The following is a 22,983-nucleotide window of genomic DNA, read 5'->3' as shown; positions in this document are numbered from 1 at the left end:
AAGATTTTGTCAGAACTTGCTGAAGCTTTCATTTACCTGGAGTACAAAGAAATGTCAATTTTATTAATAACTAACAAAAAAGCCATCCAGGCCATTCACACACTTTTAGACATAAAACCAATTCTGTTAAAGGTTCAGTCAGCACAGAGTAAGTTTCAGTATGAGGAGATAAAATTTATTCACATCCAGATCAGTATAAAGCAAGATTAATTATTTTGAAAGAACTAACAGTTCTTGGGGAGCATTTAACATGATACAGAACACCAGATGCCTATATAACTGCAAATCATCCATGTCCCTACATCTACTGAGAAGAATAAGAGTTATTAAAGTGGGGGATTGTCTTTTTTTGTTTACTGGGCTTTTGTTGTGGGGTTTTTTTTTCCTTTAAAGAAAACTCTTTTCCTAGTCTGGCAAATACTTACTTGTTTTAACCAACTTTCCTAAAACAGAAGGTCTTGGAATTCAGTTTCATATTTGCACAAGTAAAAGATTCAAGCTTAAGAGAGTCAAAAAGCATTATAGCAGACAAACTCCCTGTAGTCCATGAGGAATATATGAAGATCAAGTCTCAAAAAAATGTAAAAAGCCACCAAAATAAAACAAACCTTTGCCCTTGAAAAATGAACAGCCTTGCAAGAAAGTGTTTTAGGGTAGCTTAACAGAAGAGAATCTCAAGAACATTTTTTCAATAGGGTATTCAATTTAAAATAACATTAGACAAGCTGCTGCAATTAAAAAGTACAGCATAAAAATATATTGCCATCACTGCCTCTACCCCAGGACATGACCAAATTTCTTCCTTTTTTTTCTGTTTTGGAGATGCAAACAGGGAAAAAATTCACCGGTGCATAACACAAAGGAGTTCATTTTGCCTAATAGAAACAGAACAAAATATAATGTGGTCCTCTAAAACAGAGATACAGGTACACATGGGGCACAAGTAGAAAAAAAAAATCTGTCAGTATTAGTCCATAACTAGGATGAACACAGCAAGCAGAGGCAGGTACCCTCAGTCTCCTGCCTCCCCCATCCCCCAGTTCAACAATTTCTGTAATTGCAAGCACATTCTTCTTGAAGTGAATATTTTTTTTCAGACAAGATGCCCAAATTTTGTCTTTGATTTGTCATTCTGATAAAGAGAATACACTTTACACTTAAGAAGGTTGAAGACGACTGTCAAATTTAGGATGATGATTGCATGGTGGGCCTCTGGCAGCCACAAATCCTATGTTGTTCACTGCAACTCCATCTGGTTTCCTCACTAATCTTCACAGGTTTGTGGTTTCCTCTCCAAAGGTCTTAAATAGCATTGCTTAGCTTTTCAAGTGTTCATGCTCATAAATCTTGACACACTTTGGACACTTTCCCCTCACAAGATTTATCACACTCCTTCCTTTAGCCCTGGCAGCATCACCAGGCAAGTAAATTAAATCAGAGATGAATTTCACTGTTACTGAAGAAAGGCCCACCCACAGGAAGAAAGTAGTGTAGCTCTCTGAGGCTTTTTGCAGGAAAAATAGATACTAAAACCCCCAAAATTTTCTGAGCCTCCAAAACTAATATGAGATTAAGCCTGCTGATGCCAAACACACAACAAAACCAATTTGTTTCATCAACTTCAAGTGTCTTGGAAAAATTACCATTATCTTAGGCTTAAAACTTGTGAAGTTCTGAAATCTTACAAAGTCAGGAGTGACAACAATGGGCTTAGATGGCACGCAGTACCTGCCTACACAATATGGGAACAAACTAGTTCTGAAGAACATTCTATTTAGAAACTTTTCTTCATGAAGGATAAGCTAAGCAAAGCACACACAAAGAAAACCCAACTATGTTCATAGAGCCTTCAAGAACTCTGCATTGTGCTGTCTCTCCTTTCCTTAGTTTTGGCAGTACAAAATACAAGACACAGAAAGAGGAACCTACCAAATAGACAATATGCAGATCATTCTCCAGAACAAAGCTTTTCATAGCTCGCTGCAGGTCAGCAAAGATTTCCATGGCTTCAGTTGGTGAAAGAGAAGAGGAAAGAGTAGCTGAGCCAAGATGTGTTGGGTGATAAACCTTTGCTGTTTAAAAAAAAAGGAATCACATAGAAAAACATTTAAGTGCAAGTTTATATATCATTTTCGGGTTGCAATGTATTTGAAAGATACCCACTCTACTAACTTTTTCCAACTGTTTTTTTCAAAAAATAGTGTATTTCTCCATTCTGAAGACAGAAAAATGGAAATAATAAAAGGTTTAACTAGCCTTTTTCAGAGGCCAGATCCCAAGTTCAGATCCCTCTAACTACTCAGACTAACAGTTGTAATAGTTATTTGAACAAAAAACATTGGAGTCCCATCTGCCATCCTGCCTAGAAGTTACCATTTTGACCATTTCTTTCTTAGGAACACTAAATATCTCCTATTATCTTTTCTTTAAAGAGTTACAAATTAACCTGTAATGGGGATTCTTACTACTACTGTAAGAGTCTCATCCTTAGCCATTTTAAGAAAATAGCCAAAATCAGGGAAAAGTGCAATCATGTACATCAAGTAGTTCTAGAAAAGACCTGCACTCTCTTAGACTGTACTGGTTCTTCTCCAGAAAGACAAAAATCCTAGTTTACAGTAAATGTACACAAATCCTGTAGTTAAAGCATGCTTTGTTTAAAGATATTTGGGGAACTTGTAGACTAAGACGCATCAGTCTTAGAGGTGGTGTGCAGGTGATGTGCCTTCCAAGAACACATGCATGCAAAATATGGTAAAGCAGGTACAAAAACACCCACTGGAAAGCTAAAAAGATCTTGATACACATGATTCTTTAAAATAAATAGAAAATGCACAGGAGTCCTTATTATAAAGTTACATTGAACATCTACCCAGTTGCAGAAGATTTACTGAATCAAAACTAACTGCAGTCACCGGGAAGAACACCAACGGTACCTTTCACATCATTGCCAGAGTCCAGAACCTGAATGAATTCATTTTCCAGCAACCATGCCACACAAGCCTCGATAGGTCCAGCCTGTGCTTTGTCTTGTTCTTTCTCATTTTCCCACTTGCTTTCTTTCAAGCTGGATGCAAGCAGAGTGCAAGAAGCATAGGTCTGCACATCATCTGGAGTGTTGGCCACTCCCCCCACTATGATCTGTTGAAGAAAACTACTTGTTCATGTTGCTAGAGACACAGTAGGATAGAACACCAGATTGGAGAATCAAAGAGGTTGATCCATCATCTAAGTTTTAAAGAACCAGGACGAGAGGGGAATATAAGGCAAAGCAACAGCCAACCGTAAAGATTTTTCTTGGCAAGAACCCAGTCACTTTAGGTAGAAGTAAGAGACTAATCTATGGGAAAGAATTAATTATAAAATCTTATTTTGAAAGTGGACATACACATAGCAGCAATTTAGATTTGAGACTAGCCCTAGGCATTTTGCTTAGCCAACACTGTGAAATATTTTTCATATGTTAGAACACAAGCTGCAATTTTCTGAAGACAAAAAGCAAACTAAGAAGGAGTTCTCCTAAGGCTTTTCAGTATACTGACATTTTCTCTTAATAAATGTAAATGCTATACCCCATTATTGTTTTCCTGATTGAGATTGATTTTTTTCCCATTGGATTTTGGTTTGGTTTTGTTTTTCACACAACTGCTCTTTCCTCGTGTGCCATTTCCATGTGTGTGTCTTCCTCAAGATAAGCAAGGTGTTTAACTATAAACTTTCTTTCATGGTTTCAACGGATTTTTTCCATGTGACAAAGAAACAACACCTGAAGGAAACTCCCATCTTTTAGATAGATTTTATGTATAAAAATGCTTTGCTAAAAATGGTTTGCTAAAAATTCAAAATCTATGGAACCACAACCAAGTTCTAAGTTTCACAACAGTTTTTGCAAGACAGTAGAAGTATAGCAAACAAACTGTATTTAGAGAGTCCTGCATCTAATCTAGGTTCAAGCCCAAAAGCAACTTTGGGAAAAAACCACATAAACTCACTTACGTGGAAAAAAATCCTTTTGGCCCTTTTTACTTCTAAAGGAACCCTACAGAGGAGGACAGGTTAGAGGAAGCAAATTGGGTACCACACCTGTTTACTCATCAAAAATGTATTAATAAAATTTCAGTCATTTCTGTGCAAAAGAGGTAGGTAAATTGAAGGGGGAAATAAGGGACCCTACAAGGTTCTACAGATTTCATTACAGCCCAATTCAGTCTATAAAGCCTCTAGGATCAGTAATTTGCAAGCATCCTCCAGTTAAGAATGTCAGGTCACACATGAAGTTTAAGAATTACACTTATTTCTGCCTAAGGGGTGCATCTAAATGCAAAAGCAAAGCTTAGTAACCCTTGTTTGAGTGTGCTCACATCCTAATCTGCAGCAAGCAGAGAAACATTCCAGACAAAATGCTGAATACTGAAGGAAGCTGGCAGACCTAAATGATTTTCTTCTGAAGATGCTTGGTCTGGCAAGGGAGGAAACACATGAAAAAGAAAGTGCACAGAAAACATTTGATGGTGTCACAAAAGAAAGCATTTTACAAGAGTGCAAGCACAGTTCTAATCCCTCTCCATGTGTCCTGTACCTCAAGTATTGCTCTTTTCATGCTAGAAGCAACACCTTCCCCTTCTCTTCTAAGCAAACAGCTGCAAACAGGCTTGAGAGATCCCTGAAGCAGAGCAGTTCCTTTTGATCTTTCTGAGGGCTTGCAAACCAAAATGCTCTCACCTATTGGAAAAGAAAAACAAAAAATACAAAAACATCAATGATCTTAGTACTACATCTTAGCACTCTAATAGCTGCACCCATTTCATCAAGGAGATATTATTGGAAGGGAAAACTGTAGTTATTTTCCAAAAAGCCGAGTAACAAAAGAAAAGAAAAACCTGTGCAACCTTGAACAGTGTATATGAATTGCTATGTAAGAACTCCACAGATGTGTAATACTTAAGAACTAAAAGCAGAGCAAGCTTCAAAGTTACATTAGGCTAGTGAGGGTCCTGCCAAATCAGCTAAGAGATTTCACAGCCTCTCTGTGCATCTGCTTTTCTGCTGAACCAGTCTTGCTTCTTGTTCTGGAATTGATTGGAACTATAATACACAGTGGCATCAATTTTTCTTCTTTGGTACATTTTTAAACTGACAAAATTCTCAAAAGAGGAAAACATAAAAGCTGCAAAGCACTTTGACATTTTGTGTTCATTCAATCATCTTCCAGTCCCGAAATAACACAGATACCAAACTAATTCAGAAATGCCAAATTATTAATCTAAGTAACTATACATTCTCTGAACTTTCATATATGCATATACATGCACACACACAAAATCTTAAGTATCCTGAATGGTTTCCACCGCAAGTACATCTAAATAAATCTTACCTTAAAATTCTCTATCAGACATTGTTAAGTTAACCTCTAACACTGAAACTCTGTGGGAGACAAAAAAGGTCTGAGAGTCATGAAACAAAAATGAAAATAATGGGTAAATTCCTTTAATGAGATCACAGTACAGCCTGTCCATGGAAAATACAGTGGTCACACACAGGAGACTTTTTCTACAAAGCTCTTATAGAGAAACAAGGTCCCTGGGAGACTCTAGTTAGTTAGCAGCTTTGCCAAATGGCACAGGATAAATTAATTAGGGGTAGGACACTTTTGTCTTTGACTAAGAAGAGTGCATTAGATTTGGATTAGCTGTACAATAAATGTCACGATAGGGTTATGATAACTTGTTAAGATTTAAATGCACATAGTCTGGACACAAGGTAATTTTGGTAGTAGGTATCTTAGTAAGATTCTAGGAATGTTGTGATAAAACTGTAGCTGTGGTAATGCTAAAGTAATCAACAAATCCAGAGGTAATGAAAACACAACTGCACTTAAATTTAACGAACAGAATAAATAAATGCAGTGTAGGTGAGTAACAAAATACAACTTAAACATGTTTACATAAATGAATTACAGGATAAATACACACTCAGAGGACATGTCCTGGATTTTTTTATCCTGCCAGGTGAAATCTTTGACATCTGTTGACCACGTACTTTTGACAGAGCCAAAGAGTAAAGAAGATCAACTGCCTGTAAGAATTATTTTGTGAAAGCAAAGCTTATTTTGATTCTAGCAATTAAGAACATTCAGTCACTTTGCATTTGGTTTCTGATGTGACCTACAATTCCCTCCGAAAACTCTGACTCTTCAGAGTGGTAAATCTAACAGAAAATCTAACAGAAAATGGGTATCCCCTTGGCTCTACATTATCTGACAGTTATTCAAGACTTGGAGGATATGGAGGATACCCTTTCCCAAGATGCCACTGAGAACTTAGAGCCAATAATTGCAATCTAGTAAACAATAAAAAAAAAAAAGGAACTGAGCTGTTCCAATATTCCTTATTGACCATTCCAGATGCAAGGCGAAGAGTAGGTTAGCATCAGATTAGACAAACACCAGAAGGCTCTGGCTACCCAGGCACAAAACTTCATTAAAAACAATAAAGGTCCTATTATATTTCTAAGTTTTGTTCATCGATATGGAGCAGCTTTACCTATTTCTCCTTGGGAACATGAAAATTTTGATGAATGCAAAAGTAATCAAATTTCATTCTCTAAGATGATATTTTTAAATTTCCATCAAACCAAGAAAAAGAAACTAAAAGATCAAACCATAAGACAGCCCAAAAGTACAATGGTGGGAGAGGAGGAGGCATTCTACCCAAGAGCAATTATCTTTTGTCTGTCAGCTGAATTTCATATCCACATAAGGCATTTTTTCCAGCTGAAGTTGCTGTCCTCCAGTCTCCCTACTCTGTGAAAGAGTAGCAGCTGGCAACATAGCTTTATGTTCTCATCCAAAAGACTCTGTGGAGTGGAAAAAAATGGTACATTCATGAAGCTTATCAGCATAAAATCAACTGCTTACTGTGCACAACACAGTCACATCAGAACTGTCAAAAAGGGTACTAATTATTGCGACTTCAAGGGGAAAAAGAAGAAACTTCAAGGAATAATGTCATTTTACACCTGCCAGCTACAGTCAAATGACAAAGTCTGGAAAATTTCAAAATACAGCATGCAGCTGCCCTTTTCTTTAACGCATAGGGATAGCTCACAGAGATATAGGTCGCAAAATGCTCTGTTGCTATGCTACTCTGGCAAAAATAGAAAGCTAAATGTAAGAACAGTCTGCTTACACAGGGTTCCAGCAAGCACCAATCAAACCATCAGTAGGGCAAATCCCACTTCCCGCATCTGTTGAACTTCTTATTTTCTACCGTGTTTATACTCATTTAATGCAATTTTTTTCAAGCATCATCCATGAAGATAAATTTTCATTGCAAATTAAAATAACGGGCAGGATTATTTGGTTGAATATCTATCAGTGCCACTGTTTGCAAGAAGATGCCACATTATCTATGAACTACTATTCATATTTCCCTGTCCTCTGTTGCATTGCTACTTTCAAGATCCATAAAATTCATTGTTAAGTTTAGCAGAAGTTTAATAAATCTAAATTAGAATTTCAGACAACAGGAGTTTGTCAAATTATGACAGTAGACTTGGAATGCATTTCTTACATTTCAGGCCTGCCAGTGAGAGTTTACTGTAAATTTTCTCACTGAAACTGTAAATATTTTAGTTAACTGACCAGGGATCACAGAATTAAGGCAAAAGAACAACACAGCCTTGGAAGCTAACAAGAATTCAAAGAAGAAAACATCCTGTTCCTGAAGTAACTGACATGTAAATACCAAAGTCAGTCCCCTGGAGTGAAAAGAATCCCCTGGGAATTACAATTTTTACTCCATTAATACCAAACAAATTAATACCAAACAAATTCATCTTGATTAACTTAATCATACTGAATACCAAAGGAATTCATCATGATTAGTCACTAATTGCAAAGTACTGCCCTGGATTTAATCAGGTTAACACCATCCTTACAGAATGTTAATAAAGACTCTGCTTACCCTCTGTGTCTACTCCTTTCCTGCCAGCCCTTCCAGCCATCTGCTTGTAAGTGAGAATGTCCAGCAGTTTGCCACCGAACACGGGTGTTCGTATAATTACTCGGCGCGCGGGTAAATTCACTCCAGATGAGAGCGTGGAGGTTGCTGCCAGGACTCTAATCAAGCCTTGGCGAAAGGCTCCTTCAATAATGTCCCGTTCATCAAAAGTGAGACCTGAGGAGACGTGGCTTTTAGTGAACCTTGTCACGGTGACACTGCATTTAAAAGCTAATAATATTACTGTCAAGCAAGGGGAAGAACAAACAAACTTAACGAACATTCGCCATTCACTAGTATCACAACACTGCCTTAGTCAACTTCTTTTGACCCATAGGTGAACCAAAATTTCATCATTTATTACTCAATTGACAGTAATACACTAGTTTTTCTAAGGTGCTTGCACACATGGTAGCAAGATGAACAGCTCCTAACTGCATATCTACAAGCACTGCAATTGAATACATAAATAAATAAATAAATAAATAAATAAAATAAAAATGAGAAAACTAGGATTTATTCATCTACTGTCCTGACTCTGGACTCCTTCATTATTTCCATTATGGGTTACAGGTCTAGTATGTATCTTTCTACATTTCCTTCAGGGTTTCATGACAATTTTATTCTTGAGAAAGAAATCCAGATTCCATAAGCATTTGGAATTATTCCTCCTACCTAATCAATGCCATAGCTACTGTTGTCTCTCCCAGTCAGTCCCTTTTCTAGGTGAATCAGCAGGCAACACTATTACCTACTTAAGTAAGAAATAAAATATCTAATCAGAAGTGTTCACAGTACATGCCCCTTTTATTTTTATGTCCATTATTATACTTCCTCTTTTTACTCATTTGTTTCAGTATCGAGCTGAAGGAAATTGCTCTGAAATACTCTGACAGCTTTAGGGACAACTTGAAAATGCTTGAGCTGCAAATCAGCTAATTTTTCAGGCATTTTGCAAAAAAAACCAGTTAAGTTATATTTTAAAAGTTTCTGTTATCCAACACAACACATAGGTTTATCATAACAATTTGTGAATTAAAGTCTTCAGCCACAATAAAAGAATTTCAAGTTTACCTCTAACTGTGGGATTCTCAAAGCTTATATAGGCATAAGCTACTAAAGGCTTCAAAAAGCAACCCGTAAATTGCTGGTACCTAGAGTGAAAAGAACCCATATAACTTCACCATTACAGAATTCAAGACCGGGATATTCAGGAATACCTGCATGATGAAATGCCACTCCCCATGGCAAAGTACGCTGGAGCACAGAATCCAGACCTGAGACAGAACGCTTTAGCTGATCCAGAACCTCATTGATCCCTTCTCTGTCCACAACAACTGGGACCAGGGTGGAGTTTTTCACAGAACCTTGAGAAGGAAAATATTTTTATAGTTTCTACTAAAATTAATTTTCATTGAAGACACTGTGCATACCATAGTCTTCTACAAACTACTTTTCTCTTACTCTCAGCTTGTTGCAAACTGTAGAACTCCCTGGCAATGATGTCTGCCAGCTTCTCACACCAGTTCTTGGATGGACAGAAAAGCAGGACTGAATGGCCACCACAAACAGTCTCATAACACAGGCTCACAACATGGTCTTCGTCTCCCTGAATTGAGACAAAATATTTTCAAGGCACTCTCAGATTGAATGAGGTTTGTAAATGCTGTCATTCTGTGTCTCAGTAGGAATCTTCTACTTCAAGAAAGAGGGAGCAAATAAAGAAGGTGGAGCACTGTTATCTTATTTTCTGTCTTGCTTTATGAAGTTCAAGCACTAGTATGACCCTATTTTTGAGGACAGTTCTAGACCTACCTATGAATAAATGTAACATTTTACATCTTGCTTTCATAAATCTGCTTCTGAATGAAGGCCACACAGTGAACAAAAAAATCACTGCAACCTCCATGTCACGGCTAACAGCAGTGAAGAACTAGGAAGAGCCCCGAGGGAAAACTCCTCCTAGGGAAGACTTGTCAACTAGGATGTCTGAACTAAAAGCATGAGATGTAGTAGTCTAAGTATCCCCAATAAAATGCACTCAGCAAGCACTGCTGACCAAAGACTGCAAGTGTTCAGAGCACAGTGGAAGGCTTTTATTGATACTTACACAGATGTCCCTTCAAAACCCTTCTGTTTACAGCTTGCTTTTTTAGTTTTAAGATCCTAAGAGAGTCCCTGCAACTGATCTGTTTTACTTGGCTAAGACAGATTCCCTTCTAGCAAGCAGGCCAAAGGAGTAAGAGAAAAATGTAGGCATACAGGAAGAAATAAAAGCACTAAAATGCAAATGAAAACAGGGGAACAATGTCAGAAACTGCATATACACATCAAAAGCTCAGTAAGGATTCTGCCAAATTCAGCTGAAGTGGTGAGGTCATCAAGTTCCCTTTCCTGGTACAGTTTGAGACACAAAAGTCCGAAGGTTCAGTGACAGGTTTCAAGCTCAAGATCACCTGGTTTTATAAAATAAGCCAACTCCTTTAAACTGTTGAGTCATAAGCCTCATTTAGATCTTTCTTCCACTTAATTTAGTAACTATCCACAGCAACTATTTCAAAAAAATCCAGAAAAGGAGATGTAACATCACCTTCTCAATATGACCACATAAAAGCAAGCTTCCAGATATTCATGTCACAAACATTTCCTTTTGTCTCTGGGACCCTTTTTCTTTGCTGTGTCACCATGCTACTGACATGATAACATTTGTGGACGAGATTTGAGTGCAAAATATTTCAAAATATTGCTGGAATTCAGCCCATACTGTCCAACTACTACACTAGTATTACACAGAGCAGTTCAAAGGAACAGAGATAATATTCACCCTTCAGAGACTTCACAGAAAAGGAACCTACAAGTAGGAAGCACAAATTTTCCATTTCTACCCATTTTGTTCTTCAAAATCCTATAGTATTACGTTACCCTGAACTTTCCATATCCTTTTCAAGTGTGTAAGAGGACTAAATACTGAAAACAGATTCAGAAGAATCAGGATGGACATCTGCCTTCTAATCACTGACAAAATTAGATCATTTAGCAGTTTAACACAAGGAGGTTCAATACCAGATTTTAATGCAAACATATTATCCCAGTGTTGAATGCAAATTCCTTGGCCTAAGCAGGAAATACTTACCTGCATTCATGAAAGTGAAGTAGATTCCTAGACACAAGATAGGGTGGTGGGTAAGGGAAGAATCAAACTCTTTATACCTGTCAAGTGCTCAGAAACTGCAAAGTCAACCTTGTCTTCAAGTCAGATTGAAGAAACGTCAGGATGTTCATGAGGGGGTATGGGTTGGGGTTTTTTTTTGTTTAAGTCAGTAGAAGACAAAAAGAACAGTTTAGTTCTAAGTTGGAGCATATAATCTATGAAGTAAACAATGAAGTCAGGAATTTAAAAAGAAATTAAAAACATACCAAGAGTTGTCTTTTTAACTTTAGCATTACAAAAAAGGTGTCATCCCAAAGCCACTGCTCAGAGTTTTGTTACCTTCAGTTGAAGCTTGGGCTGGAATTCTCGCACTAAATTCATGGAGGAGTCATATATGTTGCTGCCAATTTTCACCCACTCCTTGAGGGGCACAGGGCGAAAATCTGTACAGTATAGCTCTGCATCTAACCACGAGGCTAGGAGTCCCAAATTAGGGAGAGTAGCACTCATGCCTACTATCTGTATCCCACCAAAACCAGGACTGGTCATCTTCACCTCTCTGGAAGTGGTTAAATGAAAACAAAAGTTAGTGACAACACTCGCTACTGTTCTGGAAAACAGAATTCAGAAAAACTAACTCTATCTACTTCCTTCCTTCCTAAAATGCAAAGCTACTTTTTTTTACTTTTTGACAAAGAAACAAGCCATACTCTACTCTTAGCAAACACAATGTTATGCATTAATAACAAGATAATTCAACTTTTTATCATTTTGAACCTAAACCTCAACCTTCTTTAGGTAACAACAGATATAAATGACTGCTGATTTGGAGAAATTGAAAACAAATACATAAATCAACCAGTTCCTTGACACTAACAAAAACATGGAAATAAAGGAATAGCTTAATCTCCACTGCAATCTTCTAAGCTTAAATGCCTTAATTAAAACACTTCTCTTTGTTTCCATTTTAACACAAATAATACTAAACTAAGGTCTTCCTAGATCTGGGAACCAAAGCCCTAAATTCAGAAAAAATGTAAGTAGCTTCAGGTCTTAAAGTGCTGAATAGCAGCTTCCATTAAAGGCAGTGAGAAGTAATGGACTCCTAACACAGTCAGAAAACACAAACTGTTAATTTAGATACCCAAATGTAGATTTTAATTCAGGCTTTTACATCCACACAATAGTTTTGGGGTTTTTTTAATGCTCCTATGCTTACGTTTAAAAACTACTCATTTGCATTGCACTGAGCCATAAATTGAGACTTTAAAAAATAAAAGGTCTGACAAATCAATATGAGCTCAGAAACAGACAATCTTTTTAGAAGACCTCACCTTCAGGGGTCTGTTGTAACACTTGGCAAAGAAACAAGATAACCCAGAAGCCATAGTATAAAAAACCAGTCACTGATGAGACAGAAATAAGGAAGATGAGGAGAGGTAGACTCTCTAATCCAAGCCCTTCAAGCATTTGCTAGTACAGCTTCGTCATCAAGGTTGCAGATTTTTGCCCCTACAGCAACCTGAGACCCTTTTTTTTCCTAAAGCAACTTTTGACCTTCAAGGATCAAAAAAGTTCCAGCTCCACAACACACTGTTTGACTGAGGAGGAGAAAAATATGCCACAGAATTTTAGCTGGGTCTGCAAAAGCCTTGCAGATTAAGAAGGTTAGACCTTCTCCTCCATTTGCCTTTGTTTGTGTTTGGGCACTATGGAACTGCTGGACAGTTTGCTGCTGAGGATCTAGGTACCGAACTCTTAAAAGCCTCTAAAGCTCTTCTGAAACATTTAATCTGTTCCCCAGTGTCCAATCAGTTGTGCTAAAGGCAAGAAACCATGCAATCACTAGGCTATCGCATTTTATAAGCAAAACCAGAGCTTGCCCTGAGCAGTGCTAACTAAGCAGACTACTGGCACATCCTCTTAAGCTTTCTGACCAATTCACCATGTACAAGGTAACAATATGCCCACTCTTCCACAATACCTGAACATTTCTGAAGGATAAATACTCCATTCCATGAAACACCGAAAAAATCTGCTAGTGAAACTGTTCTAAAAAAATCCAAAGTTTTTAAAAAAAAACTTAAATAGGCTAAAGAAGTAAATGAAAGCTTCAGCCTTATTTCTTTTCCTGAGAGAATAAATCCCATGGTAGCACATAAATTGAAAACCATGAGGAAAAGAGGTTTTGACTATAATGGCAGGCCCCTGAGAGGTGATACGATGAGATCTTAATAACCAAAATAGTCTAGGTCATCACGTAAAAACCCTGGAGCTAACCCAAATTTCCAATCACCCAGAGAACAAAATATTTAGAGTCATCCATAATTTAGCATTAAAAGACAAACATCCTAGTCTACCCACCGTTTTGCTACCTTCTCTGTAACATATCTAACTTTGGTCAGGAGAAGTTCCAGCAGATATCCTCGATGAGAGTCTCCCAGCATGTGCAACTCGTCCACAACCACCACTCCTGATAAAGAAAACACTCACATTATATTTGACCAACCTCCACACTAAGAACAGATAGCCCCAATCCTTTCACATTCCACAAAAACTGAAATTTATATTCACAAATCCAGCTCTGCTTACCAACACCACTACAGTTTCCTTCTGTCACTGAGACAAATCACAACCAATGTCATGACATTTCACGCACACCCCCAACCACACACATGCACGCAATCAGCTTTTAAAAAAGAAAAATAAACAGGTTGCTAGTCTAGCCACCACACAAAACAGTATTGCAGTATCTGTAGTGCAACTTCTCTACAAGTAAAAACCCCCAGGCTTCAGATTATCTGGAAACAAAAATTCCAGCACCGAAATGAGCAAGTCAAAAGCTTTGCTGACATCACTATCTTTGTTAAAAACATTATTTCTTACTAATATAGTAATGTCAGAAAAAAAACCAGGAGCAGATGTAATTAAACTGGCATAGTCTGTTCCTATTATATTGTCTTTCATTAACCAAACCTGAATGAGCCCTACTATCTAGCTTTGGCTTTGTAATGAAAAAATATTCTTATGTGACAGCTTTGTTGTCATCCTACCTCTTGCAAATGACTTTTTAATCTATTAACCGCCTCCATCAAAATTTTAAGATGTGTAAAATATCTAAAAGCATAATGTCTAAAAAGCTTTCTGAATATTAGCAGCTGGAGACAACAGACCAGACTACGGTCTGCCCTGAGGAGAAAACATAGAAGCACTACAACTAAGGCACCCAGTGCCCCTCCTGCACACATTCCAGCAGTGGTATGTACCATTTCTGGCCAGCTGACAGGGTCCCAGGATTCCATCCAGGATGGAATTGGATAAAGGAAGGTTAAACCAAAAAAAGCAGGGCATAGAGGACACTATGCTTCATTAGTCCTGCTGCTGTGAAATTTTTTTTTCCTCTTTGGTGCAGCAATGTAATATCTTTTGGTATAAAATAGCAGGAGCTTAAGGGCAAATATGACCTTATATTATCTGTTTCAATGCTGGTTTTCCTTCTTATTTTTTTTCTCTCCTTCCTACATATGTTCCTTTTCTCTCCGTCTGTTTTCTCCCTCCTTCTCTTTCAAGCCACTTAAGTTAGAAAAGAGTGCTGCACTGCTTCATCAGCCTCTTTTACAAACTCCCACCCATCCAGCTCCCCTGTCTTCCCGCACTTCCTCTATTCAGTGTTCACTTGCAAAAAGTGGTAATTCATTGGTCACCAAATATGCATTTATTCAGCTTCCACAAAAAGCTTCTTCCTGTTTCTCCATACAACAATCTGTCTGAATTCTTCCAGAAGCTGAGACAGGACAGTTTAATCAGATATCTACTGAAGTAAAATCCATACAAGTTACCTTTCCAGTCTTCGTGCCAAGCAGCAGCACATTCCTGAGATGAAGCATAGAACACTAGTGGTACCTACAGGCCAAAGTACAGGGAATGCCACTATTTTTTGCACGGGCCACTTGTTTTATACCTTCTGCTGCTACTCAGCTATAATGTATACTCAGACACTAAACCTGTGTACTGTATTGCCCTGGCAGCCTGCAAGCTGGTGAGACCTGACTGTCATGTGCATGAGTGCTCTCCCCTATTCAGGCAGCACTCAGAACACACCCACTGGGATAACACAGCAGGGGCAAACAGGCAACTGGTATTTTTCACAAAGCTATCCCCTTCTTAAAATGAAATTGCAGCCAAGGAGGACTTCAGGCCCTGGCATGCAATGGTGTTTTCTACTTTACAAGTTTAGGAAGTTCTGGCAAGCGGGGCCAGAACTTTGTCATACTACATTGCTACTGAAAATGAGTCTAGCCTCAGCCTCCTTTTCTATCTGCAAATTAGGTGTGTCCCTAGAAGACCATTGAAAAAAACCTACTAAAAAGTACATGAGAGCTATCAGACATGTTTACTGGAGAATAACTAGGCTGCTTTAAGTCCCCATCCTGTTTAAAACTAAAAAGTTCTGAATGACAAGGAGGGAGGATTTGGTATTTGGTTTGGGGTTTTTTTAGTACAATTAAACCGGTAACTTTTTCATTTCAAGTTTAAACTAAGAAAAGAAACAAGTACCATAACAGCACATTAAAAACCCATTCCCAGCTGACACACTGAGAAAGCAGCAGATTTTTCTCTAACTACTTTCCTAAAAATTTCTTCAGCATCAGTGTCAAGAGGCTGAACAACAAGAGGAATATCATCTCCTGTGTACCTGGATGTTCAAAACTGACATGTTACACAATAATTAGCAACACAACCTTGCTTTTAACTGCTTCATACAGCAAAAAGAGCTCTGGCAGGCAGAAGATTTGAGTTTCTCTCAACAATTTCCAAAGCTATCAGCTATATAGCTGTGAGCTATCAGCACAGGGTTGACATCGACAAAAGGAATAGCTCAAGCTTGAGATGGAATCTAGCCAAGATTGCAGTCATCTCCCAATAACTCATCTCAAAAGATAAAACACTCTTGTTACCAACCAGTCTAAATTTAGAATTAATTAGAAGACAAGGTACAATCTTGCAGTTTCAGACAAGCGTGCTTTAGGTGACAGTTAAACTGGCATTTTCAGTTCATGCCCATATTTTACAGCTTTTATGAAAATTTATCTCCAAACAGAAAATTTGTCCATTTCTTACATAAAGATGATTTTCTAAAATCAAATTAATTCAAAAATTGATGTCAAAGAAGCATACAAAGAAAAAAAAAGAAAAAAAAAACAGAACACATTTTTACATTTATTTCCATTATATGGCCGTACTGGGGCACAAGGGAAATGGATGGTTGCAGTAGAGGTGTTTTCAAATGGTAAAATTAAAACATGATGCTTTAAGGAGTTATTGGTATTAAGGATACATATTCAAACTCAAATCTTGTAATCATTTGGCTGCTTATACTTAAATGACTCGTCTCAGGTACATTCATCTTAGAAACCACAACAAAATGTAGGGATGAAACGGAGGTCCCAGCTAAAGGAATTTGGCACATTTTAGTACACTGAGCATGCTTCAAAGATGCCCAAGCCAACATCCTGACCCCGCTATCTGCCTTGTGCTGGCAGTACAGCTTGCACAGTGTGGTGACCTAGGATCAAATTAACCCCATTTTAAACAAGCAAAAACCCCTAAACTAAGTAGTCATATATCGAAATAACTAACTGCATGATCACCATTCTTTTACAAGTGCAAGGATGAAGATGTACATTCAAGAACTGAGCTGGACTGCAGGAGCCTCAGTTTGAATGAGCTTAAAATGCAGCACAACAGTCACCCACTCATCTTCCAGCCCACTGGCAGTTTCTAAAGCATTCATGGTGATTCAGCCCCTACAGATCCAGGTGTGAATGTGTTATCCCATGATCTCACACTCTAAAAATCCTGAAAGGCTTTATTTCCCTTTTTCTCCCTTTAAAAAAATCTTCTGGTATACAGTGCAGCAGAATATTATGATACCAGATGCACACAGAACAGCAGTTTCAAAGGTGGAGGTCTCAGAGCAGTTTGATACTCAGCTATTTTTCCCATTTTTGTATTCTTAAAATAGCAACCAGCTATGTTACAGGACAGAGTGAAGATAGGGAGGATTACTGTATAAAACATAACTGGATATAGCTTTATTGAGCAGAGAAACAAAAAGAAGAACAAACTTCTGATTAGACTAGGAAAGCATATCTCTCTCCAAGTGCTCACTGGAAACACTGGGCTTCTTCAGGTTTTATATCTCCTCCCAAATACTAAATGAATACTAACCTTATCTAGTGGCCATCAGGGCCACAGTGACCCAGAAGTCAGTGTTACAAGGACAGAGGGCTTTTGAGCGAACTACAAGACAGAAATGAATGCCACAGCCCTCCTAGTCACCATGCCTATCCACAGGAGCCCTATTCATTCTGCTTATCTGGATCCAGATGAGCACGAAACATAATCTTTTCTCTTGCTTGAGCTAAATGAAGATAGATCATAAATTCCACAATTTCTGTCCAAAACAAACAAACATAATACATTCCTGAACTCAAACATATCTCAGACTTTTAATTCAATTTTATTAATTAGAAAATGTTTTCTAGCAATGGGAATCACTGCTTACTGCAACTAATCACTGTCCATGGACTCTCATCCATGTCAGACAAACTAAAACCTGCAGCTTCTACATACTCATCCCAGATGCTGAGCTACATGGAATAATGCTGACTGCCCTCCCAAATCCAAATCAGAGGTGCTCTGGAAGAAGAAAATTGCTCAATTTTCCTGTATGGTATGTCTGTCAAATACATAACTGAACAAATTCAAAGCATGCCATGATTTTACATGTACTCAGAATACGTAATAAACCTCATCCCCACAATGGTCAAGCCTTGGTATTTTACCCAGTGAGTCCATTCTGTTTTCTTCTATTAGCCTATTGATTAGTCCATTGGCTTTCTCGATGGTGCAGACAGCAACATCCACAGCAGAGAAACGTCCAGCCGGAGACATGCTCCCCATGTAGCCTCCAACTGTCACATCCACCTCCTGAAACAGGGACTGTTTTCCAAGGATACAGAATGTCATGTCAAGGTTACAACTCTGAATTTTGACTAATGCCTGCTGGAATCACATAAAAGCCTGCATTCTACACTTACAATTTCTAGTAGTGTTAATGCCTACTAATCAGATTAAAGCCATAGCTCAGTCAGTTACTGATACTTCTTTTTTCCACTGTCATTTTTTATTTCCAAAAGAGAAGCCACGGAGTACACATTGTGAGATAAATTGTACATAACTGAGTAAAAGCTATGGACTACTGTTTTGTATAAAAAGATTTCATATTAAAAATGTTGGAGAACACACAGTGCAACAGTTTATAATACAAGTGGGTTATGCACGAAGAAGCCTTCCTCTTGACAAATCTTGGGTGAAAGCCAAATGTGTAACCCCAAATACAACGATGACACAAAGCCAAGAAACAACTTATTTTCCTCCAGGGCTCATTACTGCAGTGCCAAAGTTTTGGCACATCACACATAGCATTAACAAAAGGTACAAATGTTTGGATTTGGACCTCACGGGTAGGATACCGTATGATTTCAAATACATGCAGCTACGGCCAAACCTTAGGCCAGGAGTAGTACAATACAGCATTGATAATCCTCCAGCTTTACAAGATTAAAGCAAAAACTTGTCTCCATTATCAATTGCTACAAAGTAGCTTTTGCACTCAGTTTGTAGGACTTCCTAGCAATTTGCAAGGTTAAGATACCATCTCAGTTGATTACCAAACAACAATGTGCTAAATGCCACAAAACAACAAAAATCCTTGATGGATTTGGATTTGGTTTTAGTCACTGTTGTTACCTAATGGAAACAATGTCTGAAACCCTTCCGAGAAAAAATATTTATGTTTTAAAAAGACTGATCCTCCTGTAATTTCATTTTTTAAATACCTGGAGTGAAGAAGTCAAAGTGAAATCAAAGGCACAAAATTGTGGTGGAACACCCCAAGGAAAGCTAAAATATCTTTTTATCCTTTCAGATAATGTTAACACCTTCCCTTTGTAGTTTTTCTGACACAATCTCTAATTAGAAACTTCCTTTAAAGTTTGTGTATTATAAAATCTGTGAATAAATGCAAGCAACAATGCTTTAAAAGTCAAAGCTGAAATAAAATGTTTTAATCGACTCCATAAAATTTTTCCAAGTTCCCTTTCTGGCTAAAACTTTCATTTTTTTATCTCAACCTAGAGAAAATCTTAAATTATCTATAAATCCTTTCTGAAACGATTCTGAATTTTTTTCCCCCCAAATCCATGCTTTTGCATTTCTGTTTAAATAATGTGACCCAACAACTACTACCCATAAATTTACCTCCTTGAATGCTACTTACCTGTAGATAACATTTCTTCTCCTTGGCCACAGAAACAAAGGGAAGGATGAGAAGAGCTTTCTTACGAGTCTCCAGGACTCGCTTCAAAATAAGCAATTCTGCAACAAGAGTCTTTCCAGCACTGGTAGGAGCTTGAAAAAAAAAAAATTTAATTAATTTTTAAAGTTTAAAAAAGAAATCCAACAAACAAGCATCACAAACCTAGTATAGAAAGCAGTTACTGGAGAACCTAGGATGGAACTCTTCAGTTGATGTCTCCCACCCACAATCACAACCACATTTGCAGTCAACTCTATAAAGAGTCAAGAAGACTAAAAATCACCCGCCTCCCTTTTAAGTTCTTCATCTTCCCAGTGCTGCTCTGGAACCTTTTTCCCACGAAAAAAAGGCAACCAATTGTAATTTCCCACAGATTTCTAGTTCACCAGTCCTACTTCTCCTTCTGCACACACACAGCCCCCACACGTTACGTGAAGAGAAATGACAAAGGGACTGAAAAAACCAGATAGTAAATAACATTCTCAAAAGTATTTATATCTACCATTGTTATTATAATTCAGTTTCTGGTTGACATAGCCTATAATTTAAAAAAAATTAACTGATTCCTAATTATCAGTTTCTAAAGGAACTTTAACAGGGAAAAAGGGGAAAAAAGTCTCTCCTCACATTGGAAAAGAGACCATTAAGCCAGGTTTGAGGTACAGCAATGGGACAGATCTTAATGGGATGTCTCCAGAAAAAAAGAGGATTTTGACTTTTCTATCTGCCTGATCAGAATCCTTCAGCACCAACATGTTCTTGTAAATGGCAGTGGAGAAGTTAGAAGGGACTGGTTTTGTCGGATGTTTGCATACCTGAGTAAACTAGGTTCCTCCCTTCCAGAACTTGTCCAAGCATTAGGCATTCTGCTTGCCATTCAAACATCTGTACTACTCCCAGACTGTGGTATTTTTCCAGAACTGCTTTGGGAAGACCCCAGCTTGCAAGGAGCAACTTGTCTGCTTGGTCTTCAGGAACATTTACCTGCTGATATTGACCTTCGGGAGGAGAAAAATTTTAAAAGTCAAGTACCATCCTTGAATCTGAGGTCATGTAGGTTATACACCTAAGTGTCAAACTTCTCTACAAAATCCTATATTACAAGAAAAGGCAATAAACTATGTGACCTATATTTTTCAATATTTCCTATGGATGTTTCACCATTACTCTTATCTCTTTTTTTCAACTTTTCCTCCTATAAGATTATCCACATTTAATTAATTTCTTCACCAAACTCTTGCTCCCATATTTGTTTTTGAGACAGAGCAGCCATTACCAAATACATACTCAAATAGAGCTTCAGCACTGATTAATATAACAGCATTACAATGTATTTGCCATCTTATCCCTATCCATACCATTTCCCTTTTAAATCACTGCTACTGAGGCTTCAGTAAACCCCAGATTACAGAACCACCCTGTCTTTTTCCTTGCTTTACAGATAAATGAAATACACAACATAAATCAAACAAGCAACAGTGTCTCCACAGTGTGTCATATTTCAGTTTATCTGATTAATATCTTCACAACACTGCCAGTTCCTCTAGCTTAATTAAGTTGCTTGCTGATTATTTTTTGTCTTTGTAACCTTAGACAATTTTATGCTGGCTACAGATATTGCCTCCTTCCTCTCCTTCTCCTCCTTTTTTCCAATCATTGCAAAAACTCAAGCTTTTTGTCCCTTTCCTCATCTGATACAGAAAACAGGTTTCTGATCCAGAGTAGTCTCCCCTATATATAAGTTCCTAAACAGCATTTTGTGAAAGACCTTGTCAAATCGAGATGAAAAACAAGTACTTGCGTGTACTGACCCTACTGTACCCATTCTTCTACTGGTGCATTCAAAAAATTCTAAAAGGAAGCTTCCCACCATTGTTGACAGTATAAGGGCAGGCTGGATCAGCAATACTAGCCAGAATAAGCAGGCAGCATTTTTACTCTCAACACACTAAAAATTTCAACTGCCACCTTAAGGTTAATCCCAGCCTAGCTGTCACTGGTGTGTGTTCATTCTCTTCCACACAAATATATAAAAAAAAATTGACATAGCTTAACTCTGGCTTTGTTTCACTTTGTGTAATCCAAATACCATAAAATACTAAACAAGAAGTTAAGCACCATTGGAAGAGAACAGCAGTATGCCACGAAGCAGAACAGGCTTCCCAAGGGGAATGCAGAGCAGACCACTGTCTATCCTAATTGTCTATCCTAAACTATGACTGTGGTGGGCTGACCCTGGATGGACACCAGATGCCCCCAAAGCCTCTCTGTCACTCCCCTCCTCAACTGGTCAGGGGAGAGACAATACAATTAAAGGCTTGTAGCTCGAGATAAGGACAGAGAGATCACTCACCAGTTACCATAATAGAAAACACTTGACTTGGGGAAAATTAATTTATTACTAATCAAACCAGAGGATTTGATAGGATAACAAGAAATAAAAAAAAATCTTGAAAACACCAATCCCTTACTTTTCCCTTCTTCCCAGGCTCAACTTTACTGCCAATTTTCTCTACTTTCTCCCCCACGGGGGCACAGGGGGACAAGGGTTGCACTCAGTTCGTCACACGTTGTCTCTGCCACCCCCTCCTCAAGGGGAGGACTCCTCACACTCTTCCTCTACTCCAGTGTGGTATCCCTCCCACTGGAGACAGTCCTCTATGAACTTCTCCAATATGAGTCTTTCACACAGGCTGCTGTTCTTCATGGATTGTTCCAGCGTGGGTCCCCCAGAGGGTCACAAGTCCTGCCAGCAAACCTACTCCAGCATGGGCTCCTTTCTCCATGGGGTCACAGGTCCTGTCAGGAGCCTGGTCCATGTGGGCTTCCCACAGGGTCATAGCCTTCTTCAGGCATCCACCCACTTCAGTGTGGGGTCCTCTGCAGGCAGATCTCTGCTCCACCATGAACCTCCATGGGCTGCATGGGGACAACCTGCCTCACCGCGGTCTTCTTCATGGGCTGCCAGGGAACATTAGGTCTGGCACCTGGAGCACCTCCTCCCTCTCCTTCTTCACTGACCTTGGTGTCTGCAGGGCTGTTTCTCTCACATATGCTCACTTCTCTCTCTGGCTGCAATTGCCATTGCACAAGGGGTTTTTTTCTGCCTTCTTAAATACGTTATCCCAGGGGTGCTACCACCGTGGCTGATGGGCTCAGCCTTGGCCAGTGGCACGTCCCTCTTGGATCGGGTTGGTATTTGCTCAGTGGGACACAGCAGAAGCTTCTGGCAGCTTCTCACAAAAGCCACCCTTACAGTGCTCCCTTGCCACGCAAATCCAAAACAGTAACTAATATAGCAGAATTAGGATTCTGAAACATACAAAACCCCCTAGGTGATGCAATCTCAAGCTTTTTTCCTAATGTTAAAACCAAGGAACTTCATATAAAAGATGGGATGAGTAAAGGATTACATGATTCTGCTCTTTGAAGAATATCTGCAGATTAGA

The 22,983-nt window shown here is 38.4% G+C and overlaps 1 protein-coding gene across 3 annotated transcripts in view; it reads right to left on the bottom strand.

Moving 5' to 3' along the window:
• The window catches only part of POLQ (DNA polymerase theta), a 54,319-nt gene that overhangs the window by 28,771 nt on the left and 2,565 nt on the right, over positions 1–22,983 (bottom strand). For 2 of the 3 annotated variants that reach the window (XM_051778770.1, XM_051778771.1), the window contains exons 2-12: positions 20,350–20,532; positions 19,496–19,626; positions 18,000–18,156; positions 13,516–13,624; positions 11,491–11,710; positions 9,465–9,609; positions 9,221–9,367; positions 7,965–8,177; positions 4,580–4,722; positions 2,937–3,141; positions 1,930–2,072 (exon numbers count right to left, since the gene is read on the bottom strand). In XM_051778770.1, the coding sequence (XP_051634730.1) occupies positions 1,930–2,072; positions 2,937–3,141; positions 4,580–4,722; positions 7,965–8,177; positions 9,221–9,367; positions 9,465–9,609; positions 11,491–11,710; positions 13,516–13,624; positions 18,000–18,156; positions 19,496–19,626; positions 20,350–20,532 (1,796 nt within the window). Of the gene's footprint in view, positions 1–1,929; positions 2,073–2,936; positions 3,142–4,579; positions 4,723–7,964; positions 8,178–8,675; positions 8,727–9,220; positions 9,368–9,464; positions 9,610–11,490; positions 11,711–13,515; positions 13,625–17,999; positions 18,157–19,495; positions 19,627–20,349; positions 20,533–22,983 lie in introns of those variants that run through there. The other variant, XM_051778772.1, reaches the window with a different exon arrangement.

This window comes from Manacus candei, unplaced genomic scaffold, assembly GCF_025592945.1.
Source record: "Manacus candei isolate 608988 ecotype Guabito, Panama unplaced genomic scaffold, ASM2559294v1 h1tg000014l, whole genome shotgun sequence".
NCBI lineage: Eukaryota > Metazoa > Chordata > Aves > Passeriformes > Pipridae > Manacus > Manacus candei.
This window is presented reverse-complemented; position numbering and strand designations above follow the sequence as displayed.